Source organism: Meriones unguiculatus, chromosome 21, assembly GCF_030254825.1.
Source record: "Meriones unguiculatus strain TT.TT164.6M chromosome 21, Bangor_MerUng_6.1, whole genome shotgun sequence".
Classification (NCBI taxonomy): Eukaryota; Metazoa; Chordata; class Mammalia; order Rodentia; family Muridae; genus Meriones; species Meriones unguiculatus.
Window position 1 is genome coordinate 46,806,448 of NC_083368.1, and position 20,416 is coordinate 46,826,863.

The window sequence follows — 20,416 nt, forward strand, 5'->3', positions numbered from 1 at the left end:
ATGTTTGGACAAATAAGGTTACTCTGTTTACTTATTCCATCAGCTTTTCTCATTTCCATAATAAATTGTTATGCACTAAATTTGTAATAAATATGTAAGGAGGAAAGATGATGAAAATCCCTACCTTCAAGCAGTGATGTACAGATAATTATATTAGCTAACTGGTATAAAGTATTCACTGTCTATCTGTATATTCAGTTCCTTTAATAGCTAACTCCTTGCTGAATACCCTAGGCTATACTGATAAAATTATGAGTTCAGATTGTCTTTTGTTTCCCCATTTTATTTTTCTCTTGGGAAAGACTATACTATAATATATCCCATGTCTATTTAAAAAAAGTGATGTTATGAGTTCATAAGTGTTGATGTTTCTATGGGTATAACAAGTAAGATATGGATTATCATATTTATATAAATTGTCTTATTTCCCTTTTGTATTCCTGTATGCGTGCTGTATTTTCTGCATGACAGTTGGTATAAGAATCATGTCTGTATTGGAGACCTATTCAAGTGAATATATCTGTCTGCCTCCTCTCTTTTAGCTGGACCACACCAATTTTGAGAAAAGGGTACAGACATCGCTTGGAGTTGTCAGATATATATCAGGCCCCTTCTACTGATTCAGCTGACCACGTGTCTGAACAGCTAGAAAGGTATGATCTTATCCATGACTTTACTAGCAGAAGATATTTTTTATGTCTTTTAGAGATCAGAAAACTGGCATGTTAAAGCTTTAATTTTAAAATGCTGCATTTAAAATAGAATAATCTGCTCTTGATGAATCTTGACCAACTCAAGAATTAAACAATGAAACTTAAAGATAATAATTTTCTTAAGAAATGGTAATACCATGCAGTTTTTATTATTATTGCTCTGTAGTACAGCTTGTGATCAGGGATGGAGATACCTCCAGACAATACGTTGTTTTGGCAATTCTGGGTGTTTTTTTTTTTTTTTTCCATATGAAGTTAAGAATTGTTCTTTCAAGGTATGTAAAGAATTGTGTTGGTATTTTCATGGGAATTACATTGAATCTGTAGATTGCTTTTAGCAGGATGGCCATTTTCACTGTTAATCCTACAAATCCATGAGCACAGGACATCTTTCCATCTTCTGATATCTTCTTCAATTTCTTTCTTCAGAAACTTTTACACAATGGAATGCTACTCAGCAATTAAAAACAAGGAAATCATGAAATTTGCAGGCAAATGGTGGGATCTAGAAAAGATCGTCCTGAGTGAGGTATCACAGAAGCAGAAAGACACACGGTATATACTCACTTATAAGTGGATACTAGACATATAATATAGGATAAACATACTAAAATCTGTGCACCTAAAGAAGCTTAGCAAGAAGGAGGAGCCTGGGTAAGATGATCAATCCTCACTCAGAAAGACAAACGGGATGGACATTGGAAGAAGGAGAAAAAAGGAAACAGGAGAGGAGCCTACCACAGAGGGCCTCTGAAAGACTCTACCCATTAGTGTATAAAAGCAGATGCTGAGAGTCATAACCAAACTTTGGGCAGAATGCAGGGAATCTTATGAAAAAGGGGGAGATAAAAAGACTTGAAGAGGACAAGAGCTCCACAGCTCCACAGGGGAGAGCAACAGAACCGAAATATCTGAACACAGATGTCTTTTCTGAGACTCATACTCCAACCAAGGACCATTCATGTATATAACCTAGAACCCCTGCTCAGATGTAGCCCATGGTGGCTCAGTATTCAAGTGGGTACCCTAGCAAGGGGAATAGGGACTGTCTCTGACATGAACTCAGTGGCTGGCTCTTTGACAACCCACCCCTGAGAGGGGAGCAGCCTTTCCAGACTATAGAGGAGGACAATGCAGCCAGTCCTGATGAGACCCGATAGGCTAGGGTCAGAGGAAAGGGGAGGAGGACCTCTCCTATCAGTGGACTTGGAGAGGGGCATGGGAGTAGATGAGGGAGGAAGAGTGGAATTGGGAGGGAATGAGGGAGGGGGCTACAGCTGGGATACAAAATGAATAAACTGTAATTAATATAAAAATTAATTTAAAAAGCAATGGCCTCTGCCCCTCTTGCAAAAATAAGTGATGTATGTTCTGAGAATTTCTATATCTTTAAAAAAAAGATAAAGGAAGAATTAGAAAGATTAAATAGCATCATTGTATTGCAAAGCATCTATATTTGTTTTCAAAATGTGAGGATATGGATAGGATACAGGCCTTGCAACTGCTAAGTAAATACCTTAACTATGAAGTATATTCTTAGTTTTAGTATTTTGAGAAAAGATCTTACTATTTAGTCCAAGCTAGCTTTATACTCACAATGGATGAGTACTCAGGATGGCCTCAAAACCACCTACTTTTTGCCTTGGCCTACCAAGTTCTCATACTATAGGCATGTGCCACCATGTCTGGCTTGCTTTAAAAATATTTTTTTAATTGGAGATGTTTATTATTATGGTAGTCTCAATGAGATTAGGCTCATATGCTTGAATACTTGGTCCCAAGTTGGTGAAGCTGTTTGGGAAGGATTATGGATTAAGGATTGGGAGGGTATGCCCTTTAAGGTTTCAAAAACCCATCCTATTCCCAGTTAGCTATCTCTGTTTCATGCTTGCATCTTGAGATGTAAGTTCTCAGCTGCTCCAGCACAGTGCCTGCCTGCTGCTAAGATGCTCGTCATGATGGTCATGAGCTTAACCTCTGAAACTTTTAAGTCCCCAATGAACTAGTCTTCTATAAGTTGCCTGGGTCATGGTTCATTGGCATGATACTATAAAAGTAATCAAAATATAAATCAGTTGAATATTCTTAAAATTGTGGTTTTATTATGATTGTATAAAGTAGGTTAAATTTCTGATATTAATACAAAATATCTTAGGATTTTTTTGAGATGAGAACTTAAAATATTTAATTATTTTCTTTTTAATTTTGGTTTATTTTGTTGAGATTTCATACAAGCATATAAGTTTTGTCAAGTCTGTCTACACTCCCATCCTACCTGATGCCTTTTCTTATCCTCCCTACCCTTTTTCCTTCCCAACATCCATGTGAACTTTCTTAAAATGCACTGACTCCACTTAGTGCTACCAGTATGTGGATAGATCTAGGACCATCTACTGGGTGGCCTCTTGGGCTGAAAACCAACTCTTCATTAATTACCAGTAGTTCCCCTGGTAGTGTTTGAACTTCAGAGCCCCCTCCTTCACAATACTCTTAAAATCACCCCACATCCACTTCCATGATAATCCCTAGCCAGATAGGTGTCTCATTTATAGCAGAGGACTCCACAATCACTTCTTCTTTACACACTGATCAGTTGTAGGTCTCTGAATTAATTGCTATCTACAGCAAAAAAAGGCTTACCTGATGATAGTTGAGACATACTTTAATATATTGATAGAAAGATAAGAACTTAGAATACTATTCCTGTACTATGTGGCTAATATCTGCTTATAAGTGCGTACATACCATGTGGCTGTCTTTCTGGTTGTGGCTTACCTTACTCAGGATGATCTTTTCTCGTTCCTACCATTTGCCTGCAAATTTCACATTTCCTTTGTTTTTAATAGCTGAGTAGTATTCCATTGTGTAAATGTTCCACAATTTCTTTATCCATTCTTCAGCTGAGGGACATCTAGGTTGTTTCCAGATTTTGGATATTACCCAGCAGATGCTGAGACTTGTAGCCAAACTTTGGGCAGAGCTCAGGGAGTTTTATGGAAGGGTTGGGGGAGGGGGAAAATCTGGAAGGGATAGAAGCTCTACAAGGAGACCAACAAAGCCAACAAATCTGGGCCCAGGGGTCCTGCAGAGACTGATGCACCAACCAAGGACCATGCATGGAAAGGTCCCTGCTTAGATGTAGCCAATAGACAGCTCAGCCTGCATGTGGGTTCCCTTGTAAAGGGAACAGAGATTATCTCTGACATGCCTGCTCTTTGATCACTTCCTCTCAGTCAAGGTGGCCTTCCCAAGCCCCAAAGGAAGAGGCTCTAGGAAGTCTTGATGAGACTTGATAGTCTTGATAGTCTCGGGTCTGATGGTAGGGGTGTATGGCCCCCCTTTTCTGTGGTCTAGGGAAGAGAGATAGTGGGTAGGACCAGGAGGAAAGAAGGGAGGGAGCTACAATGGAGATATAAAGTAAAATATATATATTTATATAAATATATATTATATATATAATATATATTAAACATAAGAACTTAGGGATCAGGTTAATACTATTTTCACTTAGAATAATAGTCTTAGGGTCTCCCCCAGGGCTATGATACAGCGCAGAGAATGGTACTAGGCATCACTTCCATCCCATAAAGTGGGCCTTCAATCCAGTCAACAAGGAGTTGACTACTCCTGTACCATTCCTGTCATGCACTGTCCTTCTCATGGGCATGTCTTTCCAAAGCCAGTCTTTGTTGTAGCTCACAGGCTTTACACCTAGGACAGATTCTTAATTTTTTTCCTCCAGCAGCACTCATGTGATCACTAGCCACTAAGGATGAAGCGTCCTGGTTGCTACTTGATTAATTTTTCCATGTCTTCTGACTCAAGTATGTGGGTGACGTCAGCAGTAGGGTCTTGCAATCAAACTCAGGGAGCTAACCAAGAACACTGACAATAGATAGGCTGTAGTATTTGTGGGGTTTATGGGACTCCAGTAACCACAAACTCCAGAATTTGGCACTGGAATTTTTATTTGCTAGCCTGTGGTATCTAAGAGAGGTATCATCCCTCTGTTATAAGGTAACTTTCTTAAAATGTCTTTTATTAAATGTATGTATATATTTTAGGAAACTTTTTACAGTAAGAGTTTTTCATTATTGCTTTTGCTGGCCTAGTCTAGTTCTTTTGTGTCTTCATTTGAATGTTAAGGGTCTCTTTGGTTTTTATTTCCAATTTCTGTGAAGTATTGCCTTGAGTTTTAATGAAAATTGCATTGGATCTGTAGGCTGCCTTTGACAGAATGGCCATCCTCATAATATCAATCCTACCAATTAATGAGTATAGGGGAATTCCATCTTCTAGTATCTTCTTAAATTTCTTTCGTGTCTTACAGTTTTGATTATATAAGTCTTTCACTTTGATTAGACTTATTCAAATATAATGTATTTTAAATTATATATATTAATTAAAATTTTATTTTTTAATATTAGTTACAGTTTATTAACTTTGTATCCCAGCTGTATCCTGCTCCCTCATTCCCTCCCAATCCCACCCTCCCTCCCTCATCTTCTCCCTGCCCCTTACCAAGTCCACTGATTGGGAAAGATCTCCTCCCTTCCATCTGACCCTAGCTTATCAGGTAACTTTAGGCCTGGCTGCACAGTCCTCCTCTGTGGCCTAGCAAGGCTGTTCCTCCCTTGGTTGGGTGGGTAGGGAGAGGTCAAAGAGCCAGCCATTGAATTCCTGTCAGAAATAGTCCCTGTTCCCCTTACTAGGGTACCCACTTGGATACTGAGCTACTATGGGCTACATCCAAGCAGAGGTTCTAGGTGATATCTATACATGGTCCTTGGTTGGAGATACAGTCTCATAAAAGACCCTTGTGCCCAGATATATTTGGTCCTTGTGGAGCTCCTGTCCTCTCCAGGTCTTATTAACTTTCCCTTCTTTCATATGATTCCCTGTACTCTGCTGAAGGTTTGGTTATGAGTCTCAGTATCTGCTTTGATATACTGATAGGTAGAGACTTTCAGAGGCCCTCTGTGGTAGGTTCCTGTCCTGTTACTTGTTTTCTCCTACTTCCAATGTCCATTTCATTTGTCTTTCTAAGTGAGGGTTGATCATTTTACCCAGGATCCTCTTTGATTATTATAATTTATTCACTTTTTATCCCAGCTGTAGTCCCCTCCCTCATCCCTTCCCAATCCCATCTTCCCTTCCTCTTCTCCTCCCATGCTCCTCCCCTGGTCCACTGACAAGGGAGGTCCTCCTCCCCTTCCATCTGACCCTAGCCTAGGTCGTCTCTTCAAGACTGTCTGCATTGTCTTCATCTGTGGTCTGGTAAGGCTGCTTCCCCACTCAGGGTGAGGTGATCAAAGAGCCAGCCACTGAGTTCATGTCAGAGACAACTCCTGTTTTCCTTACTAGGGAACCCCCTTGGAGACTGAGCTTCATCTGTGCAGAGGTTCTAGGTTATCTCCATGCATGGTCCTGCCTTTGCAAAGACTTCTGTGCCCAGGTTTTTGGTTCTGTTCCTCTCCTTGGGGAGCTCCTGTCCTCTCCAGATCTTTCTATCTCCCCCTTCTTTCATAAGATTTCCTGCACTCTGCCCAAAGTTTGGTTATGAGTATCAGCATCTGCTTTGATACACTGCTGGGTAGAGTCTTTCAGAGGCCCTCTGTGGTAGGCTTCTGTCCTATAACTTGTTGTCTCCTGCTTCCATTGTCTATCTCATTTGCTCTCTAAGTGAGGATTGAGAAACTTCTCTCTGGTCTTCCTTCTTGCTTAGCTTTTTTTAGAAGTATAGATTTTAGTATGTTTATCCTATATTATATGACTAATATCCACTTATAAGTTTGTATATACCACATGTGTCTTTCTGCTTCTGTGTTACCTTACCCAGGATGATCTTTTCTATTTCCCACCATTTGCCTGCCACTTTCATGATTTCCTTGTTTTTAATTGCTGAGTAGTATTCCATGGTGTAAATCTACAATTTCTGTATCCATTCCTCAGTTGAGGGACATCTAAGTTGTTTCTAGATTCTGGCTATTATGAATACAGCTGCTTACAAACATGGTTGAATAAATGTCCTTGTTCTGTACTTGTGCCTATTTTGGGTATATCCCTAGGAGTAGTATAGATGGGTCTTGTGGTAACACTATTTCTAATTTTCTGAGAAAACACCAGATTGTTTTCCAAAGTGCTTGCCACAAGCACTGGAGTAGGGTTCCCCTTTCTCCACATCCTCTCCAGCATGTTTTGTCACTTGAATTTTTGATCTTAGCCATTCTGATGGTTGTGAGGTGAAATCTCAGGGTCGTTTTGATTCACATTTCCCTGACTAAGGACATTGAACATTTCTTTTAATGTTTTTCTGCCATTTGATGTTTCTCTATTGAGAATTCTATGTTTATCCCTGTACCCCATTTTTTAATTGGATTACTTGATTTGTTGGTTTTAACTTTTTGATTTCTTTATATATTCTGGATATTAGCCCTCTATCAGATATAGGGTTGGTGAAGACCCTTTCCCAGTCTGAGTCCATTTGCTTGAAAAAACTTTTTCCAGCTCTTTACTCTGAGGTAGAGTTTATCTTTGCTGCAGAGGTGTGCTTCCTGAATGCAGCACAATTTTGGATCCTGTTTCCACAACCAATCTGTTAGGCTGTGTCTCTTTATTGGAGAGTTGAGTCCATTGATGTTGATAGATAATAGTGACCAATGAATGTTAGTTCCTTTTATCATGGAGTTGGAGGTGACAGTGTATTTGTGTGCTTGTTATCTTTTGATTTTTTGTTTTGTTTTGTTTTGGTTGTGAAGTTATCTATAACCTGTGTTTTCTTGGGTATAGTTGATTTCATTAGATTGGAGTTTTCCTTCTAGTATTTTTTGAGGTTATAATGAATGAAACTGTTTTTCCTGATTCCTTGTGTGCATATTATATCTGTAGGAAGACTACCGATTAATTTTGTGTGTTAATTCTATATCCTGCTTCTTTGCTGAACATGCTCATCATCTGTAGGGGTTTTCTGGGAGAGCATTTGTGATCCTTTATGAAGAGAATCATATAATCTAAAAGTAAGAATACTTTGACTTATCCCTTTTCTATTTATATCCATTTTATCTATGACTTTTTTTTTTTTTTTTTACTTATCTAAGACATCAATACTTGTTGAACAATTGTGAAGAGGGTAGGCGGACATCCTTTCTTTCCTAATTTTAGCAGAAATGCTTTGAGTTTTCTCCATTTATATATTGTATATTCCCCTTATTATGTTGACATATGTCCCCTGTCTTCCTATATTCTCCAGGACTTTTATCATAAAGGGATGTTGGAATTTGTCAAAGACATACCTACATCAAAGAAGATATGCATGTAGTTTCTGTACCTAGGGCTTATTTGTTTGGTGTATTGAATTTATAGATTCATGTTTACTGACTACTCCTTGCATTCCTGGGATGAAGATTACTTGATCATTGTTGGTGATATTTTTATATGTTCTTGAAATTGGCTAACAAGTATTTTATTGAGAATATTTATGTATTTATTCATCAGAAAGAATGGCCTAATTTTGTTGTGTCTTTGCCTGATATTGGTATCAGGTAGAGACTTTGTAAAAATAATTTGAAAATTTCCCTTCTTTTATATTTTATCAAACAATTTAAAGAATATTGGTGTTAATTCTTTGAAAGTCTAATAGAATTCTGAATTCTGTGCTGAATCCATCTGGCTCTGGGATTTGTGTGTGTGTGTCTCTCTCTCTCTCTCTCTCTGTGTGTGTGTGTGTGTGTGTGTGTACATGCACTTTTTTGTAGGGAGGTTTTAAATCACTGCTCTCCCATTGGCTGTTATTGAGCTGTTATTGTTTAAATTATTTACTTCACCTTCATTTGCTTTAACTTTATAGGTCATATGCATCCACAAGTTATTCTTTTCCTTTAGAGTTTGCAGTTTATTGGGATATGCATTTTTAAAGTATGTTGGTTCTTTTGAATACCTCAGTGACTGTTGAAATGACATTTTTCTAATCTCTAATTTTATTAATTTGGATTTTATCTCTCTTTTAGTGAATTTGGCTAATGATTTGTCAAACCTGTTACTCTCTTCACAGAAGCAACTTTGTTTCCTTGATTCATTGTTTTGTTTCTATGTCATAAATTTCGGTCCTGATTTTGAAATATCCTTCTTATCTACTGTTCTTTGGTGTTATAAATTCTTGTTTTTCCAAGGTCATTCAGGTATATCATTTATTAACTTGAAAGCTTGGGTTTTGTTTTGTTTTGTTTTGAAGGCACTTGCTGATGTGAACATTCCTCTTAGAATTGCTTTTATAGGTCTCTTACGTTTTGGTATGCTGTATTTTCATTTTCTTTCAATTCTTAGGATTTAATTTTTTTCTTTTACCCAATATTACTCAGTCATGTGCTGAGTAGTTTCCAAAAGTTTGTGTGCTTTCTCTTGCTGTTGATAAGTAGCTTTATTCCATTGTGGTCAAATGGAATGCAGAATATCCTAATATGTAGTCAATTTTGGAGAGAGTTCCAGGGGTCATGAGAACATGTGTTCTCTAATGTTCAGCTGGCATGTTCTGTAGATGTGTGTTAGGTCCATTTGATCTGTGAAGTTGTTTTAACTCCAGAGTGTCTCTGTTCAGTTTTTGTCCAGATGACCTGTCTTTTGGACACACTGAGTTTTGAAGCTACTTTCCACCCCCCCGAAACTGGGTACATGTGTGTGTTATGTATATATTTCAAATTGCAATATCTAAATGTTTTCTTGTTTTTAATAGGTGTGCAGTGTCACCCTCCTTATCTCTCCAGAGTAGTTTTGGTTGGGAGCTTATCTTGTCAGGTTATTACAATAAGTTTGCCTGCTTGTTTCGTAGTTCCATTTGCTTAGATACTTTTTTTTTCTATCATGTTATCCTATGCTGGCCTCTAATGTTGGTGGTGATGTGTGCTTCGTAGAGGCAATAAACAAATAAACGAATAAATAAAAATTTTAAAAAATCAGTTTTTTTACTCCAAGTTGCCAGCCTTTATATTAACAGTTTTTATTGAAAGGTGAATATTAATGTCTGTCATTTTGTTGTTTTGTGGTGTTTTTAGGCCTCTTGATAGTTTTCAGACTTTGGTATTTTTTCCCAGTATCTTCTGTAGAGCTGGCTTAGTATTGGTAAATTATTTTAATCTCTTTTTATCATGGGAAGTTTTTATTTCCCTTTACATTTTAATAGGTAATTTCTGCTAAGTTCAATACTGTGAGTTTACAATTATGATCTTTGTGAACTTGTAATACACCCTTCCAAGCCTTTCTGGCTTTAGAAGAAGCAATGATTTAGGAAGACGAGGCTATCAAGTTGGGAGTGAGGTTGGAGATCATGGAAGGAGTTGGAGGAAAGGCCTTGGGAAGGGCTGGAAGGATGAAAGAGAGCAAACTGATGCAATTATATTTATTATATTTTAATTAAAAATGTAAGAGGTAAGTAGACATCTTTGAAGAAAAGTTTCTGTTGAATAGTCAGGTACTATTCTGATGGCCCTGCCCTTAGAAGTGGTGACTTTTGTCTTTTAAGCCCTTTCTTTATTCTAATTTTAATATTTTAACTATAATATGTGGTGAGGAAGCTTTTTTTTGTGTGTGTGTGGCTCTGTCTTTTTGGTATTCTGTAAGGCCTCTTTTTCCTAGGCCATCTTTTTCTAGGCTTGGCGAATTTTTTCTATTATTTTATTGACTATTTGCAAAGCCTTTACTGTGAAATTCCAGAGGTTTCCCACATTTTCATTATGTATATTTTTAAAAATTCATTGCTGACTTTTACTGAGTAACCTAATTATTGTACCTTGTCTGCCATCCCTGATACTCTGTTTTCTACATGATACATTCTACTGAGTAGGGTTTTCATTGAGATTTTTTTCTTCTTTTCATTTCTAGAATCATCTTAGTTTAGATTTTTCCAACAATTCTCTTATTTGTGTTTTAATTCAACCTCTTTGTCTCAGAATAGATGCATAAATTCTAGTAGCAAATAAACTCTAACCCTTATAATTATTGTTGCTATAATTTTATATCTCACCATCTTATTTCTTATTAGAAAAATTTTAAACTATTACTTTACACCCTTATGAAATGACACCAAGTTTTCAGTTTGTTAGTTGAGGTACATTGACGCCTCTGGTTCACTTTTGTGGCCATGAGATTGAGCCATCTATATCACTGCCATATAGAAACCACATAATCACTCTACGTTCCCAGCTAACTTAGGAGCTTTGCAAGTCTAGAACTCTTTCCGTTTAGTAAGCCTGTTTAATGTGCTGCTGGCTCATGCCATCTACTGTTGTTACTAATTCCTCTATAACTATAGATTATTCAAGTCCTTCAATGAAAACAACAGCTTCCCTTATCTCAAGTCTACATCTCTCCCATTTCATAGTTGACAATTCTTTGCTGTCCTGGCCTCCATTTGTTTATCCTTCATTTATATCTCTATGCCTGAAATATAGTTTCTATTTTAACCATCTTCCTAAAACTGCATTGATGTCACATTATCAAATGTGACAGTTTTTTGTATTTACTACTTTACTGTCATTGGTATCTTCATCTTGAAACCATTTCTTTGGTTTATGGACATTTCCTTTCCTGCATTTTCTAGATATAGTTGATCAGTAAATTCTAATTGAAGTATTGATGAGAATTTTTATTTTTTAATTAAATTTTTATTTTTTATATTAATTACAGTTTATTTACTTTGTATCCCAGCTGTAGTTCCCTCCTTCATTCCCTCCCAACTCCACCCTCCCTCCCTCAATTCTTCCCTGCCCCTCTCTAAGGGGAGGTCCTCCTCCCCTTCCATCTGACCCTAGCTTATCAGGTATGTTCAGGCCTGGCTGCAATGTTCTCCTCTGTAGCCTAGCTAGGCTGCTCCTCCCACGGGGTTGGGGAGGTCAAAGAGCCAGCCACTGAGTTCATGTGGTTCATGAGTTCAGAGACAGTTCCTGTTCCCCTTACTACAGTACCCACTTGGATACTGAGCTGCCATGGGCTACATCTGAGCAGGGATTCTAGGTTATCTCCATGCATGGTCTTGGGTTGGAGAAACAGTATCAGAAAAGACCCTGTGCCCAGATATATTTGGTCCTTGTGGAACTCCTGTCCTCTCCAGGTCTTACTAACTCCCCTTCATTTGATACCCTGCACTCTGCCCAAGGTTTGGTTATAAGTCTCAATATCTGCTTTAATATCCTGCTTTGTAGAGTCTTTCAGAGACCCTCTGTGGTAGCCTCCTGTCCTGTTACTTGTTTTCTCCTATGTCCAATGTCCATCCCATTTGTCTTTCTAAGTGAGGATTGATCATCTTACCCTGGGTTCTCTTTCTTGTTTATGTTCTTTAGGTGTACAGATTTTAGTATGTTTATCCTATCTTTAATGAGAACTATTCCATGCATAAAGAAGATCCTGCTGCTGCATTTTTTTTGTGCCCTATTTTTGACTCTAAATATCACAGATGGAGAAACGGGCTTTATGTATGTGAATGAAGAGCAGAAAAGGGCCATGGCTTGGCTAGGCTTTATAGATAGGCTGCAATTAGCAAGTTTCTTGGAGAGGTCATGCTCCATTTGCTAGGACTTCCAAGCTTTTCATCAAAACTCAGTTGTATCTCCTTCTTCTGAAGTGATGTAGAAACATATTTAGTTATGGTAACTTTACAATGAGAATAGCCATTTACGAAATACAAAGCTTTTATCTTAGTATTCAGTTCTTGTCTGTGATTCATGGAATTTTTCCATCTCATCACAATTTGAAAATTAAGATGAAGGTGAAGATGAGATATCTTTTATTCTGTTACAAATATTATAAATAGTTTTTCTTAACAGACAGCTGTGGCAATCTCCTAAAACCAACCAGCTGATACTCTGGTAGTACTGAAAACAAAATATTGTCAATACTGTTTAGTACCTATCCTTATTACAAACTATTTTTATTTTGCTCTGTTTTCAAAGATGTATACACTACTAAATGATTTCAGTAGTTGGATATGAAATTTAATTATGATTCTTTCTTGTCTTTTTTTAAAAAAAATCCAAATAGGTTTTTCTTATGTTAAATCACACAAAAAAAGAAGTTCACCTGATATTTTTCCTTCACTAGCATGTCTATTCATACTGTTTGTTTAAGCAGCCAGATTGTAGGGGTATTATGGGTGTAGCTTCCCTGTCATTTCTAGGCAGCACATCTCACAGCAGGCTTTCTGGCCATCTGGCTCTAAAAGTGCTTCAGCCCCTTCTTTCATGAGTGCTACCCCAAACAAAGACCTACAAGCAACTGACAGACAAATGGTATTTTTTTATTAGCAAATCAAAATTTATTAATATTATAAATTTTTCATGTTGATTTCAAACAGTATTTAATGTAGAATGGGGAAATCATTTTAAAGAATATCTTTGTTACTTATTTTTCTTTTTTTCTTTTTTATTTTTTTATTAATTATACTTCATTCACTTTGTATTCCCCCATAAGCCCCACCCTCCTCCCCTACCGATCCCACCCTCCCTCTTCCTTCTTCATGCATACTTCTCCTCAAGTCCACTGATAGGGGAGGTCCTCCTCTCCTTCCTTCTGATCTTAGTCTATCAGATCTCATCAGGAGTGGCTGCACTGTCATCTTCTGTGGCCTGGTAAGGCTGCTTCCCCCATCAGGAGGAGGTGAACTCCACAAGGAGAGCAACAGAACCAGAAATTTGAACACAGGGGTCTTCCCAGAGACTCATACTCCAACCAAGTACCATGCATGGAGATAACCTAGAACCCATGCACAGATGTAGCCCATGGCAGTTTAGTGTCCAAGTGGATTACATAGTAATGGGAAGAGGGACTGCCTCTGACAAATGGTCTTTTCCAGAGGTGCGCTCCCCTAATTGGCTATCCAATACCAGGGGCTCAGCTCTGAAAGTATATACACAAGCAACACTAAATGGACTCATCAGGTTGTTTGTGTGTATGTATGTATGTGTATAAATATGTAAAAACAATATATATTATAATCAAAGGCAAAGAGACTATGAATTTGAGAAGCAATGGGGAAGATGGACAGGGGAGGGCCTTGAAGGAAGAAGACATAGTGAGGATGGAAGGGGTAAAGTAAAGGGAAAAATGATACAATCATATTAGTTAAATTTTTTTAAAAATATTTAAAACAAAAAGCTTGCCTCAAGTTTTATTTTTGTTTGAAAGTTGCATATTGTGAAATCTTGCTGTGAACACAAATGCATGTACATTAGTTTCTCACCCTTGTCATTGCTCCAAAGAAACTTAGTACACTTCTTTAAAATACACAAATTAATATTTTCAAAACTGAAACTCGGCAGAGTGATGACATAGCAGACCATCAAATTGTGCTAAGCATCTGACTGAGCAATTGGTGCTGGAGAGACTTCACAAGATTTTTTTCTCCTTTATCATGGTGTGTTAATCTCCTTGAACATACCTGTGGGACGGAAACTATGAAGAGAAACAGTACAACTCAGATACCTGCGCCTGCATCTAATCGGTTTCATTTCCTCCTTATTTGTAGAGAATGGGACAGGGAACAAGCTTCAAAAAAGAATCCCAAGCTTATCAATGCCCTGCGGCGATGCTTTTTCTGGAAATTCATCTTCTATGGATTCTTGTTATACCTAGGGGTAAGAAACTTACTTGTAAATATAGTGTCATATTAATTATTCATATATAACTCAGTTGCCTTCTTCTAGATCACTTCTCCCGGATGGGGTGACCTAGCCAGCCCATAGAGGAAGAGATCCAGGCAGTCTTGATGGGACCTTTGCCCTCTTCTTTCTATAATCACAAAACTGGTGTTTATAACTTCAGAGCCTGTGAAAGAGGGTGACAAGTAGAAGATGTGTTGTCTACTGGTAACAACTCTGTACAATACTGCAATGGAGTGCTGTGTTTCATTTGGCTTGACCTGCATTATATGTCTTCAGGTCTTTATCCTCAGCTAACAGGGCTTTGGCTTCACTTCAAATGCTGCACGAATGCATATACATCCATACTACTTAAAGATTTTTATGTTTTCCTACCCCCCAAAAATTCATCAAAAATTATCTTGACAAAATTGACTATATTTAGATACAAAATGTTTTCTAATGCTATTTTCTTCTAGTGAAAATTCTTGTAGTCTTTCTCAGGCCATATATGTATATATAAATATATAGATGCATAGATTTGTATTTATTTATAAGTAAATTCATGTTTATCATATCACATATTTATATATAGATTTATAATATATTTATTTATAATAAATAGTTATATAATATAGGTCTATTATTTATTGATAGATTTATAGATCTATGTATGAAAGATAAGACTATAAAAAAGACAACATGATTTCTTCTAGTAAATATGCATTATGAAATACATATATAGATATATATAGATATACATAAGAGAATGAATTATCTTTGAATATATCTTTGAGGTCATTTTTATCAGTGAGCACACTGATTTTTATCAGTGAGCGCATTTTATCAGTGAGCATTTGAAGTTATTTTCAGACAAAATCTAATAGTGAGTAGATGTAAGGAGAGGAAATTGTACTAAATATGAAGAAGTATCAAAATTTTTCAAGATTAAAAAATATATGGCTGAAAAAAATCACAAAGCCATTCATAGTGAATTAGTTATGTATAGTTGAGTGATTTGAGGTGTTTCTGAAGTAACCTGAGTGCTGGCATGGATCTCTGTACCCATCATAGCATTTGGAGCCAAAGATCGTATTTCTGCTGATGCTCCACAGAATATTGGTAGGGGAAAGTCCTGATGGGAGAGCACAGCTGAATATGCAAAGTGAGAAGTCATGAGAAATGAAATGAACAGGACAGTGTCATATGCTGATGTTCTACTCTCTCCCTCCCCCGCTCCTCCACCACACACACACAGTTTCATTGAGGCCACACAGTTCAAAGTGGTAAAACTGTGGAGAGCTAGATCCTGTTTATTTATGGAAGTATAGTTGCCAAGGCATTTGATCTATTATTTTTTTAATTTAATTTTTATTTTAAAATATTTATTAAACATATACAAATTATCCTTATATTGATAAAGTAGTGTATATTTCAACATATGTATACAATCTATCATGATCAAATAAGAGTAATTAACATACAAGTCACTTAAAAATTTATCATTTCTTTGTGGTGAGAATATTAAAATCTCTTCTCTCTATTTTGAAATATTATTGTTGATATAGTCATCCTAGTAGGATGTATTTCTTCCATCTGTAAATCTGTAGGTGTTAACAGAGCTTTTCCACTATCTTCATTCCTACGACTCCTACTAGCCTCTGTCGTCCTCTTTTCTTTTTCTGACTCATAGTGAGCGTGGAAGAAAGTTGGCTACATCATAAAGGTATACTCGGCAAAGTAGCATGTTAAGTGGTAACACCTACGTGTCACTAAATAGTTTCTAAAATATGTCCCAGTTGATTTCATAACAACTCTCAGTCGGTGTAGGCACTGTGTTCACCATGCAGATGTAAACCACTGTCCTATATAGTACTTGAGTTTAGAACAGTATAAATCAATGAGCTGACTATAAGAGAAGACTTAAATCTTTGGAAAAGTTTCTAAGATAATCACAAATAAGAAATATAATTCTTTCCACATGCCACATTTGAAATGGACTTGAATTATGGCAAATCAAAAGGCAGGTGCCAAAAAGATTTTTTTTTTTTATTTTTCTCACTCATTATTTATTTACTTTACATCACTGTAGAAAGTTTTCCTACCTCCTGTCCTCCCAGTCTCTCCCTCTCATCTCCCTCTGTACCCCCTTCCTTTCTACTCAAAGAAGGGGAGACTTCCCATGGCTGTCAACCCACCTTGACATATCAAATAGGACTGGGTACATCTTCTATTGAAGTTAGATAAAGCAGCCCATTAGGGAAAAGGGAGTCAAAGACAGGCAACAGAGTCAGATACAGCCCCTGCTGTTAGAAGTCCCACATGAGGAAAAAGCTATAAATCTGTTACATATGTGTTGGACCTTGATCATCCCATGGATGCTCTCTGGTTGGTGGATCAGTCTGTGTGAGCCCCTGTGGGTCCAGATTAATTGACGTTGTGGGCCTTTTTTGTGGTGTCCTTGACTTCCCTAGCTCTTTTAATTTTCTACTTCTTTTCCATAAGAATTCCCTCCAACCAAGGAGTATATATGTATATAACCTAGAACCCTGCTCAGATATAGCCCATGGTAGCTCAGTGTCCAAATGGGTTCTCTAATAAGGGGAACAGGGACTATTTCTGACATGAACTCAACAGCGAGCTCTTCGACCCCCACCCCCCAAAGGGAGGAGCAGCCTTGCTAGGCCACAGAAGAGGACATTGCAGCCAGGCCTGAAGAGACTTGATAAGCTAAGGTCAGATGGAAGGGGAGGAGGTCCTTCCCTATTAGTGGACTTAGAAAGGGGCAGGGAGAAGATGAGAGAGGGAGGGTAGGATTGGGAGGGAAGGAGGGAGGGTGAGATTAGGAAGGAAGGAAGGAGGGTGGGATTGGGAGGGAAGGAGGAAGGGGGCTACGGCTGGGATACAAAGTAAAGAACCTGTGATTAATATAAAAAATAAATAAATTAATTAATTTAAAAAAAAAAGAATTCCTGAGCTCTGCCTAATGTTTGGCTGTGGTTTCTTTAAAAGAAATTTTTTTTGTTTCAATTTATTCATGTTTTATCCTAGCTGTAGCCCCCTCCCAATCCTGCCCTCCCTTCCTCTTCTCCTCCCATGCCTCTCTGCCAGTCCACTGATAAGGAGGTCCTCCTCCCCCTTCCATCTGATCCTCACCTATCTGGTCTCATCAGGAGTGGCTACATTGTCTTCCTCTGTGGCCTGGTAAAGCAGCTCCCTTGTCAGGGGGATGTGATCAAAAGCCAGCCAGTGAGACAGCCCCTGTTCCTCGTTCCAAGGAACCCACTTGGACACTGAACTGCCTTGGCTATATCTGTGCAAGGGTTCTTGGTTATATCCATAAATGGTCCTTGGTTGGAGTATCAGTGTCAGAAAAGACCCCTGGGCCTAGATTTTTTTGGTTCTGATGCTCTTCCAAAAAGAGATTTTTAACCTCCTACCTAGTTATAAAATGCTGACAGTTTATGACATCTAATGATTAAAACTTGATTTTTACAAAGTATATAAAATATTTCTTAGTGTATACCATCTTACATATGCTTCATCTTTTTATTACATAGCTAAACATCTTTAATATTTAGGTATAGAATTTTATTAGAGCCTAAGCAGGGACATTCAGGATGATATGGCCTATTTATGATTTTTAAATGTCATATAAAGGCCCTCATAATGTGAATTTTTGTTTTTTAACCTAAAAGCATTTTTTTAAACATTTATCCCTACACATACCATATACTTACCTCATTTGTTATAAATGCTATCTAACATGCTTTCTATGATATAACTGGTTGTCTATGCCTGCACAGAGGCAAATGTATTGTCTTTATCCTTAAGCTATTATGATATTGATTGTTTTGTAAGGTGAAGATATCCAGAGATAAATTAAAATTATATTAAATATCACATTTCACAAAATGCATAGGATTATTTCTAAGAAATAATTCTTGCTTATGAAAGATTACAAAGACCACCTGGAGTAAAGATAAATATTTTAAAATCTTCACTTTAACATAGAATTATTCAAGTTATAAATTATAAGCTTATGTGTTTTTCTTCTGTTGACTACTTTGAACTAAACTCCCTTACAGTTTTCTATAACAGACCATCTTTATCATAGTAGACTTGCTTGTTTAATCATTATTTTTTTATTTTTCTAATTTTTACAATTTATTCATTATATATTCTGATTAAAGCCCCCTCCTTCAACTCCTTTCAGTCTCACCCTCCCTCCCTCTTTCCCCCATCCCCTTCCTTAGTCCAATGAAAGGGGGAGTTCTCCTCCCCTGCCATCTGCCCAGAGCTTATCAAGTCTTATCAGGACTGCCTGGATCCTCTTCCTCTGTGGCCTGGCAAGGCTGCATCACCAGGGGCAAGTAATTAAAGAGCAGGCAACCGAGTTCATGACAGAGGCAGCCCCTGCTCCCCTCACTCAGGAACCCAAATGAAGAATGACCAGCTTATGGACTATATCTGAGCAGGGGGTCTAGGTCCTCTCCATGCATAGTCCTTGGGTGGTGCATCAGTCTCTGCAGGACCACCTGGCCTCGGATATTTTAGCTTTGTTAGTCTCCTTGTGAGGCTCCTGTCCCCTCTGTGTACTTTTATCCCCCCTCTTCTTCCATAAGACTCCCTGCACTCTGCCCAAAGTTTGGCTGTGAATTTCAGCACCTGCTTTGATTCCCTGTTGAGTGGAACCTTTCAGAGGCCCCTCTATAGTAGGCTCCCATCCAGTTTCCTCTCTTCCACCGCTTCTGGTGTCTACATTATTTGATTGCAACTTAACACAATAATTATAACTTGTATTGCCTTGAATGGAACATCTATTTTACATATCATTACTACTGAATTAGATTTCATCTTGACTAAACTAAGAAGACATACTCACTTTTGGAACAACATAAGCCAACTCACAAAGACACTGATGGTGTTACTCTGGGGGAATATTTATTCACTGTACGAGACAGTTTGTTTCTTCACCGAAAAACTTCAATGGAAAGACAGTCTGTAGTCATGGCCTAACCCTCACTATCTCATAGTGTTGGACATATGTCAAAACTCCTTATCACTCAAGGACAAAACCAGCACTGCTAGCTGCTCTCCTATCATTTTCTCTAATCTCTTTCATGTATTACGTTCTCTAATATTTACAATGGAACCATTCAGATTCACCTGACATTTTTTTTAATGTGGAAAAGAAAAAAAACAAAACAAAACAATGGTAACTGATCCCTAGCTTAATCTATAAAGCACCGTCCTTTTCAACACCACTGGTACATGAAAGCTGCATGTTTTTTGTTGCTCAGACTATTTTCAAAAATAAAAGTTCCCTCATTTTCATCCCATGAAATAGTACACCCACACAGAATTTCATCCAATGGAAAATAGTGTAAATCTATTCTAAATAAGGTAACATTCAATTAAATATTTTAATAATTTTATCTGACATAAATGAAGATATAATTTTCTTAATTGGTACCCTTAGAAAATAAAAGAAGCTTGATACCAATGTTTCAGACAATATTAACACTAAATTCAAGATTATAAAACTCAGATTCCTTTTTTACATTTATTTTTGCTCTTCCTTTGTGTCCTGGAAAGACCACATCACCAGGGGCTCAAAGAGCAGGCAATCAATGTCATGACAGAGGTAGCCCCTGCTCCCCTTACTCGGACACCCACATGGAGACTGAGCTGCCTATGAACTACATCTGAGCAGGGCGTCTAGGTCCTCTCTATGTATGGTCCTTGATTGGTGCATCATTCTCTGAAGGACCAACTGGGCTCAGGTTTTTTATTTTTGTTGGTCTCCTTGTAGAGCTCCTGTGCACTACATGTCCTTTTTACCCCCACTCCACCCCTTGTTCCATAAGACTGCCTGTGCTCTGCCCAAAGTTTGGCTGTGAGCCTCAGCATATGCTTCGATCCCCTGTTGAGTAGAGCCTTTCTTTTATGGATTGAATACCCACTCAACACAGACTTACCAGTTTGTCTCTAGACACATCTGATTTTATTAGCTAGGTACAAGTGGCTTAAGGCTGTATATCTATCTACAGGGGCTCAGAGCTATCCTGTATTAATATG

At 37.7% G+C, this 20,416-nt stretch overlaps 1 protein-coding gene across 1 annotated transcript in view; it reads left to right on the forward strand.

The window, feature by feature from the left end:
• Cftr (CF transmembrane conductance regulator) overlaps positions 1-20,416 on the forward strand; it is a 145,685-nt gene that overhangs the window by 24,500 nt on the left and 100,769 nt on the right. The window contains exons 2-3 of the mRNA XM_060373847.1: positions 543-653; positions 14,224-14,332. Coding sequence (XP_060229830.1) covers positions 543-653; positions 14,224-14,332 — 220 coding nt within the window. The remainder of the gene's footprint in view (positions 1-542; positions 654-14,223; positions 14,333-20,416) is intronic.